Consider the following 14,218-nt stretch of genomic DNA (forward strand, 5'->3'; position numbering starts at 1 on the left):
ACATTCCTGGTTTCGATAGGTCATGTTACATTTAGGGCACAGAATACCACCATTCTCCACTACACAAGGAGGTGAAATAGATTGGCACTGTGAGCAGATGTTTGAGCACCGATGCTCTTTTTTATGGTCGTAGGGGACATGGCAAGCTTCACAAAAGTATGCACATGCAAATGCAGCAGTCAAACTGTTAATTACATTGTAATGACCATTGTGAAACAACAAGTTAATTTTCAACTTGGGGTTCTCTACATTTCCCTCAAAGTAGACATCACGACCTTTGCTGTCATAGTTGTACACAACAATTTTGTAGTTTGTTAAAAACCCCTGAAATTTTTCTAGTTCTGGAATACCTGCACCATTCTTGGGCATATCTACTCTAGCACGACGTATGAGCTCTTGTGCTCTATCAGTTTGTCTCTGCCTACGATCTTTACAAATCAGATTATAGTCTGGATCATTTGTTACTTTAGCTATAGCCACCACCAAAGCTCTAGGGAGACACAAGTTGTCCTTATTATTAATGACAACAATTCCTTTCCTTGCTTTACACTCCTCTTCAAAAGTATTGTACATACCCGGGCGAACCCTACCTAATCTTCCAGATCCCACAGGGAGGTTAATTCGAGTGCACTCTACTTTAAAGGTGTCTGTCGATTTGATTGTTTCAGAGTTTGACTGTACAATACCCCCAAAAATTTGCCACAATACGTCCTCATTAATTTCACTAGCCGGCCGAAAATTTACATAGCCAGGTTCCTTAGATTTCAAGTTAAGACTTTGTAGAGTAAACCCCAGTTGATCATTTTCAAATGCTTTCTCTTTCATTTCTCTAACGATTTGACCAAAACCTTGTCTTAGCCAGTCAATTTCACTTGTGTTAGGGGGAGGATTTGAAAATTTAAATACTGTTTTACTCCCATACAATCTAAATTTATTTACATAGGTCTCATCTTTATGTAAGAATGTCACAGGTTTTACTACATTATCCAAAGTAACTGTTTTTTCCAACATGTTGCAAGTATTTAAAAAGTAGGTCTAAGAAATAAAGAGTCAACTTACGTATGGTACAAGTAAGCTCCTGGCACAACACAAAAGGAACAAGAGCAAAAACACGTCCGTCACGATCAAGCTCCTCAATGAGAATGAGGAAAAACACACTAAACTGTGTATATACACGCTAGGGGTGGCACAGGATGTGTGCCATCTATTCTTAGGATGGGGTTCCCCCTAGGTGGCAGATGGGCTCCCCTTGGTAGGGGACGCATAGGTATGCGCGCGCATCACTTGTGAAAGCTACAAATAGTATAATAGAAACAGTTGTTTCAATTTGCTACTTATAACATGATTTTACAAAATATAGCCAATAATTATTTCCAAAACACTATAAATTGATAATATTTATTAAATAGTGTAGCTATTTTAGCTACAAACTGTTTTTATTGATGTTGATAGGTCGATAACACAAAATATCAATACATTAACTTTAGCTTTTAATAGAAATTAACAAATGTTAAATATAAAAAAAAACATTGACTGGTGGATAGTGGATGATAAGCTGTATTCAGAAACACAGCAATATTAATTGTAAAATAGCCACTATAAAACTTCGTTTTGATGCTTTTTTATCTCCATATATTGAACAAAATCTATTTTCATATGCAATACAAGACACTATACGGTCATCAATCTTGTCTAACTAACATTAGATGAATATTTATATAAAGAGTGGGAAATGTCAATTACTGGTTTTATTTTGTCTTGCTGATATTTTATCATAAGGTTTATAATACAGTATTTCACTCAATACAAACTCAAGCTTACAGTGACAATACACAAAATGCTGAGTCACATAATTACGCTGAAACATAAAAGTCTGAGCTCTGTTAGTCACAAATACTGTTGTCAGATTTGTTGTGCAACGTTGAAGCTAAATATAGGTAGATACGTAATGGGCTAAGTCACAAAATAACGTGTGTTAGAACTATAAAAGGGAAAATTTGCATATCTATTACCAAATTTATGATACTTCAAAAGGAATGTTAAAAACACATATAATAACTTTTCATGACTCTGTATTCGATAATAGCCCTTTTCAGCTGAGATCTTCGAAAATCTTAATTTCCGTACACCAAAAACAGTGATCAGCTGACTATTCCTGACATAAACATTACTTTCGCTACATAAATATTACTTTAACTACACAAACAATACTTTGAAAAAGTTACAATCAGCTGAATTTTGCACTAAAATGTAATTGTACTTTAGATTTGTAGCCATCAACACAGAGAAACAAAACATGCAAAACACACTCTTCAACCCTACGGAAGTGACGTATCTCCAGTGGGGCTCTGAGCTATAAATATCATCCTATCACTGTCTGTTTATAACCCCACTAATTGTTGACGATTGCATCTGTTGTAGTGTCAGTTATTCTAGCTAATCAAGGATTAAGTTATAAGTTACAGAAATACAGTTAAGTCAGTAGAAATTGTCCTTGATTAAATCATTTAAATAAGGTTATCATCGATCATAGAATCGTTTTTTATCAGGTGTTCTGTAGATGTTTTTTCATGTTATTCAATACATCATTAAATCAAATAGAAATAACCCAAAGCAAATTATAAAAAAATCATCAATACTACCACCCTAGTGTCACAAATATGAGTTAATAGACTTGTTTTGGTATAATACAAAAAGTGAAATTATGTTACAATAATATACGTATGCATTACGATCTTGGAAAGAAAGTGAGGTTAGGTAACATTAATTACGTAGGAATATGCATTAACAGCTATTATATTACTCTCATCAGTAACTAGTAAGATTCAAACCCAGGACCTAGTCTCTAAAGGCTCACACTAGACCACTAAGCTCCCTATATTATACCACACAGAATATAAACATGATCGGAAAAGAGACGATTGGTGACTGGTAGGATTCAAACCCGTAACCTTAGGCTCATACACAGACAGGATACTACAATACGACACCAAAAATCAGTATATCATCCTGACCAGAAATTAGACGTTTGGTGACTAGTAAGATTCAAACCCAGAACCTCTGGGATCGAAGGTCCACACTCAGACACTTAACTCTCAATACCATATCAAAATATTACCCGAACCAGAAATTATACAATCGGTGGCTGCTCGAACCTGCAACCTCTGGTATCAAAGGTTCACGCTTAACTCTCAATACCATACAAAAAATACAAAATATCATCCCTACCAGAAGTGAAACATATGGTGACTGGTAGGATTCAATCCGCAAACCTCTGGGATTAAAAGGCTCATACACAGACAGGAGATTACAATAAAACACCGAAAATCAACATATCATCCAAAACGGAAATGAACATTTGGTGCCTAGTAGGATTCAACCCCGCAAACCACTGGGACCTAAAGTTCATATACAAACAGTTAACTATAATAATAATAGTTTTTTATTGCTTTAAGACAGTTTTTACATTGTATAGCAAACGTCAAGATTGAATACAATACATGACATATAATATATGATATAATATATAAACTAAGGTAAAACTTGGGTACTACAATACAACACCGAAAATCAACATATCACCCCAATCAGAAATTAAACGTTTAGTGAATGGTAGGATTCGAACCCGTAAACCTCTGAGATCAAAGGCGCATACACAGACAGGAGACTACAATACAGCACGATACCGAAAATAAACATATCACCCTTAACCGGAAATGAAATATTTCGCGACTGATAGGATTCAAACCCACAAACCTCTGGGATCAAAAGCTCATACACAGACAAGAGACTACAACAAAACACCGAAAATCAACATATCATCCTTAACCGGAAATGAAAGTTTAATGACTGGTAGGATTTGAACCCGAAAACCTCTGGGGCCAAAGGTTCATATACAAACAGTTAAGTACAATACAACACCGAAAATCAACATATCACCCCAACCGGAAATGAGACATTTATTGACTGGTAAGATTCGAACCCGAAAACCTCTGGGATCAATAGTTCATATACAAACAGTTAAGTACAATACAACACCGAAAATCAACATATCACCCCAACCGGAAATGAGACATTTATTGACTGGTAAGATTCGAACCCGAAAACCTCTGGGATCAATAGTTCATATACAAACAGTTAAGTACAATACAACACCGAAAATCAACATATCACCCCAACAGGAAATGAGACATTTATTGACTGGTAAGATTCGAACCCGAAAACCTCTGGGATCAATGGTTCATATACAAACAGTTAAGTACAATACAACACCAAAAATCAACATATCACCCCAACCGGAAATGAGACATTTATTGACTGGTAAGATTCGAACCCGAAAACCTCTGGGATCAATGGTTTATACACAGCAAGTTACTAGAGAATAACATTATTCAGATTACACGTCATCACAAAAATACAAACCATCCATGAAATGTTAACATAGGTGTCTCTTAGCAGGAGTTGGCGGGAATGTGAGGTTAGTCACAAAAATAAAAAGTAAGGTTAGACCACGTGGGTAAAAGTGTGGTTAGACCACATGGGTAAAAGTGTGGTTAGACCACGTGGGTAAAAGTATGGTTAGACCACGTGGGTACACCTAAAGTGAGGTTATACAACATGGGTGTTAGTATACCTAAGGTTAGATGCCGCCATCTTAGATTTGTCTTAAATCATTGGGTAGCCTACTTATATATATATATTTATATATATATATATATATATATATATATATGTGTCCGTTAGCGCGATAACTCGAGCAAAAATGATCCGATTTTGATGATATTTGGTACTAACGTGTAAACCTACGTTTATTCGAACGTGTTCGCGATCCAGCATAATCGGACCATGGGAACGGGGGTTTATGGGGGGTTATATGGGGTAAAAATGAGTTTTTCCCATTTTTGACCCTAAAAACAAAAAATTTTGCAATTTCTTTCTAAACCGTTTTGTAGAGCTTAAAAAAAGAAATAATTTAGTATATTGAAGCGCTGTTGTATGCCTAACGGTTACGGAGAAAATTCAAAAATAGTGTAATTTAAAATTCCCATGTTATTCTTATGGAGAAAATGAAAATTGTTGTAGTTTACTTGTTTGTGGATAGGCTATATATTGATAAAATTTGGCAAATTTATTTATTTCATCCTATACTATTGACGTATGGTCAAAAAACACTTTTTACCTTCCCCGTAGCAGCAAACCTAAGCACTCGTTAAATCTAAGGTTATTTAAATAGTTACTAAATATGTCTTATTTATGGAAATATTTTAGTAAAAATGTAATCAGGCAAGTTGAAATTCGCTTAGTCTGCAGGGTTGCTGCGGCGGGGGTATCTTTTTTAGTACTCCTATCTATAGAACAAAAATATATAAGGCAGGAATAATTGTCTCCAGTTTTGGGCTGTTATGTTATCAGTGTTAACTTTACAGTTGGATGTAGATAAGAATAATAAGTCAAATAGAAGTTATATCAGCTGTTAAATAAGTTATAATGTTTATCCTGATTGACAGCTGATTGAAAAGAAGCAATCAGATTGGTTTTTTATAATTTGGTAAAATTATGAACCAGTAATCAATGTTAGTATTGCAACTTTTTTCTACACTATAAGTAGGTTGGAAATTAAGTAAAATATAAGTGGAAATATAAGTAGATCTATAGGAAATTGAAATTAATAACTATAAAATCTCCTTAGAATCTGTGTTCAAGCAGCATTATTTATTTTCAATATTCAAAAATTATCGAAAGAGACAAAAAACCAAAAAAATACTGACTAGACAAGTTTTGGATTGTTTTCCATTTCAGCTTTAGTATCCATTGTTTTCTTTTGTCCAGCTGCTTCCAAAAATGCCTATCTTTACTATTGCCTCATTGTTTTGAGCGCAGAGGAGTCCTAAGTGTTTACACTGAGACTAGTCTCTGCCTTGTATTTAGCAAGGCGTGGGTGTGGAAGGGATATTGACTCTTGGCATTAACTAGCACAGCTTTTAGCATCTTTTATCTTAACTAATGCAAAGGAAGGTGGTACATTAAATGTGACTTAGGAAAGAAGAGGTATTGTTTCAAATAACTGATTTTTGCAATAAAACTGTAAATACACCTTTAAATTTGATAACATGTATAGCTAGTTTTTTATTGATTCTCAAAGTGATTTTTTTTTTCAAAATAAACAAATCATAGTATCAGGTGTTTATTTGCATATCATCAGTTTTTAATGAAGTAGCTCATAATTGCAGTTAAGATTAACTCATTATTTGTTCAATTTCAAAATGTCATTTCCTAAGAAATTTTACAAGAGCCTTTTCGCAGAAAAAAACAACATAAACAAATCTTTGCGAACTTAGGACCCTTCAATCAGAAAATAAATCAATAGATCAAGGAGAAGTCAGTGTAAAGAAGATATTGTTTGTTTACCATGAGCTTCCAAACTGTCAAAATATCAACACTTGACAAACTTGATGCTTGACTTCTCTATGAAATCCCTAGAGTTTTATGTGACATAGTTAAATATATTTACAAGTTTAAATTGTTTAAATCTCACTGAATATTAGTTGATTCATCAAAATTTGTATGGTTTTTACATGTTAGAGAATTTCTCATATAGGGAATAAGCTTTTTTATTACCATGATGTAATTTATTACAAAATAAGACTTAAAAAGGCAAGTTAATTTTTTTCCTTTTTCTTATAATGTGAATAACCACTTAAAGAGAGCTGTTAAATTCTTGAAAAAATTCTAGCACATTTGTTATGTTACTGTACTACTATTTACAGTATGTGCTAACGCTAACAAACACAGTTTTATTTTATAGGACGACCTTGTTTCTTCTTACTCAAAAGTAAGTAATCATATTTGTAAACAAGCTTCTAGTAAAAACAAACAAGAATATGTGGCTGACCTTACCAGTCATACTAACCAACATGCTCATATAAAGACGTTTTTACCCGATTGCATTACACATTCCCTAAGTAATATTTTGATTACAGTAATACAAAAATACCATTAAAATAGTGTTGATTATTGATTTTTCTTTAAGTTCCTCAACTTATTGAAATCATCATGCATATAAATTGTACAAGGTGTATTATTATTTAAAAAAACATTTCTCCACAACAAATTCACAACCGCTACAAAAAGTGCGGTAAAAATGATTGCAAAGTCTTACATAACCTTGACTGTTATATTTTGTTGTAAGTAATAAATCCTTACGCTCATACACTCCAGTTCAACTGTTACACCATTTAATGAGTTTTTGGAAAGTATTCATGTATTCGTGGAAAGCTTTCCCTCTTCAGATGAAAAAACAAGTGTCAACAAAACACCAAGATGTGGTAATAAGAAGAACAAAAGCTCTCATTGACAGTAGTATGTGAAACAGGAAGCTTGTCGAATGTTGACAGAAACGTTACACAATCTGTTTGTTCTTCTGGTCATGAACTGTTTTTTTTATATTCAAACAAAGTGTCCCTAAAGTTTATGTTTCCCTATGGTAAAATTTTCCATAAGAATTAGGTATGAGGGATACATTTTATTGAGCAGTTCCTTGGATCATTTGTAAATTCATTCGCAATAGTAGATGAAAACAGCTAACTTAATTTAAATCTAACTTATAGCTCACTCTGCATTCATTTTTAGCTTAATATACGTACACTTAGTACATGGCTGTTATGTAACAGTGGTAAAGCGGTACAAGAGTAGCATACTAGATTGAGAGTTCAAACACTATCTCGTCTCCGTCAGGTGTTGTGACCAACCAAATAGGAGGTGGTTTGTGTGGAATTGATAGGATGGGTTTCTTGAGTTTCTCCTCCAGTCAGGCATTTTGCTACTTTTTACACCCTTGACTGTGTGTAACCAAATCACAATACAAATGCGCATAGTAAAATAGTAAATTATCAACAACCTCAGAAGCTATTAGGAATTAAATCAATGTTAATTAATTAACCTTAATAATATTAATAATTAATGACGTGTGTGGGAGCGATCTGATCTAGTGGGAATCAATGGATTTTATTTTTACTTTGGTGTTTGGTGATAATTGCAACCTCTATTGGCCTGATGAAAGAAACAATCCCGGCCCAGCCCAGTTAACAAGTGAAATGAGTAACACGTACGGTTTGTTTACAGGATCAGACCACAGATAGCGCGAGAGGTGATAGACATGTGCAGAGTGTGTACGACAGTAACGCCAGGCGAGCCACAGGTCACTCTGGGCAGTGACAAGTCCTTCACTTACGACTATGTGTTCGACATGGGCCAGCAGCAGGAGAACATTTACGAAACTTGTGCTCGGGGCTTGGTCGACGGGTCGCTGGAAGGATACAACGCCACCATCCTAGCCTATGGACAGGTAAAAGATTTGTAGAGGACGATTTTGTTTGTTGGACCCCATTTATTTACAGAAATCCCATTTATATGTAGCAGCTGTAGTCCATTTTTATTCAAATTAAACTTAGTTGAATACCCAAACACAGAATACATTTTCTGTCTAGTTTTTCTCCTACAGTTACCTCCTTTGGTACTATGACATTAGATGATACACAAAAGATCCAATATTTGACAATAAATCGTCTCTTGATTAAAGGTGGTGAAAAAAATAGGGTGTACAACATATGTTTATGTATGTGAGCTCTTGTCGATGGATCAATTTAACTTTATCAATTTTTATTTTAAAACTGGCTATCAGAATATTACATAGCATATAGAAACTGCAGTGATTGGATTCTTATACATCATGGACTGGGTTGCGAAGAGAGGTCAAAGTCATTTTTGACTTTACATCAAAGGGATGGATTATAATTCATCGTGGACTTTTTTGGGAAGGGAGGAATTAGATTTTTAAACAACAATGGCTGTGTCGGGTTCTTACGTTAGCTGTTCCTTGTGTATTGTGACATTCCTATGTGTCCTACATTGTTTTAAATTGCTAGATGAGATGTTTCAAAATGTCATCTCAATTGTTTCAGACCGGTTCTGGGAAGACGTACACGATGGGGACTGGGTTTGATGTAGACCTAGAGCCTGAGCAAGTAGGCATCATTCCCCGTGCCATCAACCATCTGTTTGACGGCATCAACCGTGTGGTCCAACAAGCGAAGGAAACGGGGGAGGCTCCGCCACAGTTTAAGGTTGGTACTGTAGAATGTTGATAATTTGTTTTATAACTTGAATAACACTATACACAAGAGTCTCGAAAATCTAAACTAATTTGGAACCTGTTAGCATCACGAAATTGTCCGTATTATTCAGATATGCTATAAAATTGCATAGAAATTTAAAACGATGTACTATAGTTTTATAACCATAAAAGACCATATAAATTTGCTTCCGCGATCACAACACCGTGACCGGCAACATCCTTGACAATCATCCACAATTGTGGCAACTAAAGAGATTCTCGCCCACAATTCTTCTTACCTTGCAACGGCCTTTAAAGAGTACCTACGAAACACCATAAATGAATGGAGGCTTGGCCATAGGCAATTATTACAAGTTTTCGGTTACACTCAAAATTCTCCTGCTAATTGCGGATTTTCTCCACTGCCATCATAATGAACCTTTGATTCTCAGATTTTACCGTAACCGGTGTATTAAAAACAGTAATTCCAAATGCATTACTTAATCTTTAAAATGTTTCTCCCCAACAAGTGGTTAGAATTAGCTGGATATTCGGATTAGCATGGTTCAAATAAGTAGATTTCTGGTGTATACTATATAGTATTGTTCTTCAAAAGAACCAAGTTGGATAATCTTCATGAGAAATAGTCGTTGTGTCTACTTAAGAATAAATATGATAAAACTGATCCTTCAAAAATGTTCATTCTATTTATATTTTTTCAAATTCTATTTTTTGATTGCAGCAAGTTTAATGATTATTTCTTGTGATTTGCAGGTCTCTGCTCAGTTTCTGGAACTGTACAATGAGGAGATCATAGACTTGTTTGACACATCACAAGATTATACTCTAACAAAGGTGAGTTAGTACAATATTAGTTTACAATAGTAAACTTCAGATTAAGAAACGTCTCTACCCTTATTTTTAGCACAAATTAACGATGAAATAGTTGTTTTAGGCAGTTAAAGTCAAATATCTTTTTTAGGTAAATTGCTTGAAAGCATAGTTAACCGTTTTTTTGTTGTAGGCCTATATTATTTTTATTTTCATATTTAATTTTTTACTCATACACTCTAGAGATACTCATAGAGATATTCAAATTGAGAGGCAGTTATTATTGTTTATTAGCGAATTTCCCATATAGGGAATAAGCCATTACCGTAGGTCTCATTATAAGACCTAGACTCGGGACCGATTTACTTTTTCGTTTTGAGGTCCCCAGATGCCAAAAACACCATCCGTTCAAATTCATATATATATGTATATATATTTATATATATATAAATATATATATATTTATATATATATATTTATATATGTGTCCGTTAGCGCGATAACTCGAGCAAATATGATCCGATTTTGATGAAATTTGGTACAAACGTGTAAACCTACGTTTATTCGAACGAGTTCGCGAACCAGCATAATCGGACCATGTGAACAGGGGTTTATGGGGGGTTTTATGGGGTAAAAATGGGTTTTTCCCATTTTTAACCCTAAAAATAAAAATTTTTGCAATTTCTTTCTCAACCATTTTGTAGAGCTTAAAAAAAGAAATAATTTAGTATATTGAAGCGCTGTTTTATGCCTAACAGTCACGGAGAAAAAAAAAATGTAATTTAAAATTCCCATGTTGTTCTTATGGAGAAAATGAAAACTGTTGTAGTTTACTTGTTTATGGGTATATGTTGATAAAATTTGGCAAATTTATTTATTTCATTTTATACTATTGACATATGGTCTTTTTACATTCCCCGTAGCAGCAAACCTAAGCTCTGGTTAAATCTAATGTTATTTAAATTGTGAATAAATATGTCTCATTTATGGAAATATTTTAGTAAAAATGTAATCAGACAATTTGAAATTCGCTTAGTCTGCAGGTTTGCTGCGGCGGGGGTATTTTTATTTTTTAACGTAAACAAGATCAACGATCAACATTGATGATGGCATGTGTGACATTGCACACATTAGCCTTCCGTTGTGGGTGTGTTGCCAGTTTAGTTGGGTTCGACCTCTCGTCACTGAGAATATTGTCAAATATTTGGGGAGTTTGTACCTCTTTCTCTGTCAAAGTGTGTGTAATTATTTCACACAAAATTTCACTGTCATAGATTCTAATAGAAAAATGCCTCTTATAGACTACATAGAACATTTCCGATTCGTAAGAAAGTTGACGAAAGAAGTTAATGTTTTCCAGTGTAAGAGTGGCATCAAGATTCACGAGGATGCAAACCATTCCATCTACGTAACGGGAGTCACCTCTGTCAATGTACACAATGCGGACGAGGCATTAAAGTGTCTTAGACAGGTTAGTAACATCATGTTCATATATTTTGTACTTATATTGTGTAAATAATACCATTGACTATTAGATACTAGTAAAAGATAATTCATAAATAAATATCACAAAAGTACTAGTTGTAGTGAATAACACAAAACTATGATAGAACAATACTTGGAATATACAGTATTTTTTGGTGTTACAGTTGTTGTAAGTAACTAAAAATAAAATATAGTAATGTATCCTTCAACAATTTGGTGGGAGTAGATTAAAACTATACAGTAAGTTTAAGAATAGTTTATTATGTACTTCCTCCTTTAGTTCAGAATAAAAAGTCAATTATTGTAAATGTAATACTATTCAAAATATTATCTAACTGCTTTCAGCGAATTTCCCATATAGGGAATAAGCTATTACCGTAGGTCTCATGGTAAGACGTAGTCTCAGGACCGATTTACTTTTTCATTTTGTGGTTCCCAGAGGCCAAAAACACTATCCATTTAAATGCATATACAGTACATTTGTGTGTGTGTGTCCGTTTTTGATCCGTCCATTTTGATGAAATTTGGTCCATTTTTGTAAATATACAGTTGAACCTCTATAAGACGAATTTCAAGGGGTACGGGAAAAATTCGTATTATAGAGGTATTCTTAATAAAGAGGGTCGTTTTATCGAGGTTTAATGCTGCTGTTATTCTTCTTATAGAGGTTTCTCCTCGCTCCAAGGTTTTTCCAAACAATGACTGAGGAAGGAGGAGGAATGGGTAGGGGTTTCATGTTGAGACAAGCTTCTGTTTGTTTTGAAAACTACGTACTATGGAGGTTAAGATTTTGATAAATTCGTCTTATAGAGGTCACGTTCGTCTTGTAGAGGTTTTGTGCTAAGAATATTCGTTGTATAGAGGTTAATCAGTCCTAGCCCATGTCACAAACAAATTCGTATTATGGAGGTTTTTAACTTAATTACTACGTTGTATAGAGGTGTTTTTAGCATTGACCTATATGAAAGTGTCAAGGGGATTAAAAAAAAATTCGTCTTATCGAGGAATTTGTTTTATCGAGGTTCGTACAAATGAGGTTCAACTGTACGATCATACGAGTTTGTGAACCAGCATGATCAGACTATGTTAATGAGGGTTTTATGGGGTTTTCCAATTTTTGACCTAGTACTCTTAACCCATGTATCCTTGAAATCGAATGTTATCTAAATAATATGGAATGAATCTGGCCTATTTAAGGAAATATTCAAGTAAAATTCCAATTCAACAAATCATTATTGGTCAGCAGGTCTGCTGCAGCGGGGTAATTAGTTATTTATTTTTTATTCATTTATTTTACAAATGACTGTATCTGCTCCTTTTGTTTGTCAGGGTGCCTTGTCTCGTACGACCGCTTCCACACAGATGAATTCCCAGAGCTCTAGGAGTCATGCCATCTTCACACTCCACATAAAACAGCAGACGGTGGCAAAACTGGAGGTGACTATATACATATGGTTAGAAATATCTCTCAATGTTACTGAAACACTTTGCTGCGATAGTACTTGACCAGTGTCCCAATCTGGTCTTAAAGTGTGTGTTGCTAGCCTAGTGGATAGCATATCAGACGGCTGATGCCCAGATGCACCGATGGTCAAAGGAATTTCCAAGGGTCGACAAAGTCCTCCCTCCCAAGAGTGCCCAGTTTCACCGGCAGTCAACAATCTGTCACGCTTGGATGCTCCTTCTCCTTCTCGAACGCTTTTATATACCTATTCTCTCTTTTACGTTCCATCGTATATAGTCCACACTAAATATTTACCATATATAGGGACTATATAACAGCTAACCCTTTCTTTGCTACGTGGTAAAGAGTAACAAACAAACATTACAAACACATAGACTGATATAAAAACTCTATCATATAATTTTGCCATAAAACGTTAATCTCTATGTCTTGAAATATATTTATTGAACTGTATTTTTGTAAACCTAACCTAATCTAACCTAACCTAACCCAACATAACCTAACCAAACAGTTTACCGTACTAACTACATTTAACAACATTTAAATGGGAGGGGAGTGTGTAAGGGATCTTTGAACGCCGGTGGAACTGGGCATCACCCTATTGTGACCATCGGTGCAACTGGGCATTCGAGATTAGGGCCACCCCTGACCATCGGTGCAACTGGGTAACTGCCTATCAGACTATGGTGTGAGAGGGGTGGGTTCCTTACAAGTTTTGTTAGGATAGTTTCCCCTGTGTTTATGATTGTGACATTCAAAGTGCCTTGATCTAGTGGTCAATATACGAATAAGATAAGATATAACTTAGTGGTCACAGTAATAATTTTGTTTTTAATGCAGCAAGCATACTTTGTGCACAAATATAAAATTTTGGCTACTATTACTTAACATAATTCATAATTTGGTGCATTTTCTAAAATGTATTGTTATTTATTTGCCTAAAACCCTATTCATACCAATAAGAGAAAAAATTATTTGATTTAGTATGTTAGTATGATTGTTTGGATTTTTATGGTAGTTGGTTAATACAAATATTATTGCTATTTCTGTTAACTCATTTGATGCATTTCTATAATAGATTTACAATTATCATAATTTGCATCCAATTTACTAAAATTATTCTTTAAATCACTCAAAATTTTATAGGTAAGGCCTACTATAGTCCAATGTCGTACATAGTTGTTAAATATTTAAAACTTAACCATTTAATTACTGAAAAATAAATATTCCTGTGAAACCTTTAAAACACCTAATCATATGGTAAATTCAATTTTTTTTTACCTTGTGTAACACAACAAATGTTTACACCACAATACAATGTTTTA

At 34.3% G+C, this 14,218-nt stretch overlaps 1 protein-coding gene across 1 annotated transcript in view; it reads left to right on the top strand.

Annotated features, from left to right (window-relative positions):
* Positions 1 to 14,218, top strand: part of LOC129005702 (kinesin-like protein KIF21A) — a 159,604-nt gene that overhangs the window by 75,107 nt on the left and 70,279 nt on the right. Inside the window, exons 2-6 of the mRNA XM_054434664.1 lie at positions 8,122 to 8,344; positions 8,961 to 9,122; positions 9,887 to 9,967; positions 11,304 to 11,414; positions 12,758 to 12,865. Of these exons, the coding sequence (XP_054290639.1) occupies positions 8,122 to 8,344; positions 8,961 to 9,122; positions 9,887 to 9,967; positions 11,304 to 11,414; positions 12,758 to 12,865 (685 nt within the window). The remainder of the gene's footprint in view (positions 1 to 8,121; positions 8,345 to 8,960; positions 9,123 to 9,886; positions 9,968 to 11,303; positions 11,415 to 12,757; positions 12,866 to 14,218) is intronic.

The sequence above is a fragment of the Macrosteles quadrilineatus genome, unplaced genomic scaffold (genome assembly GCF_028750875.1).
Source record: "Macrosteles quadrilineatus isolate MER2022 unplaced genomic scaffold, UCM_ALF_1.0 Scaffold_31__1_contigs__length_1484076, whole genome shotgun sequence".
NCBI classification, from domain to species: domain Eukaryota; kingdom Metazoa; phylum Arthropoda; class Insecta; order Hemiptera; family Cicadellidae; genus Macrosteles; species Macrosteles quadrilineatus.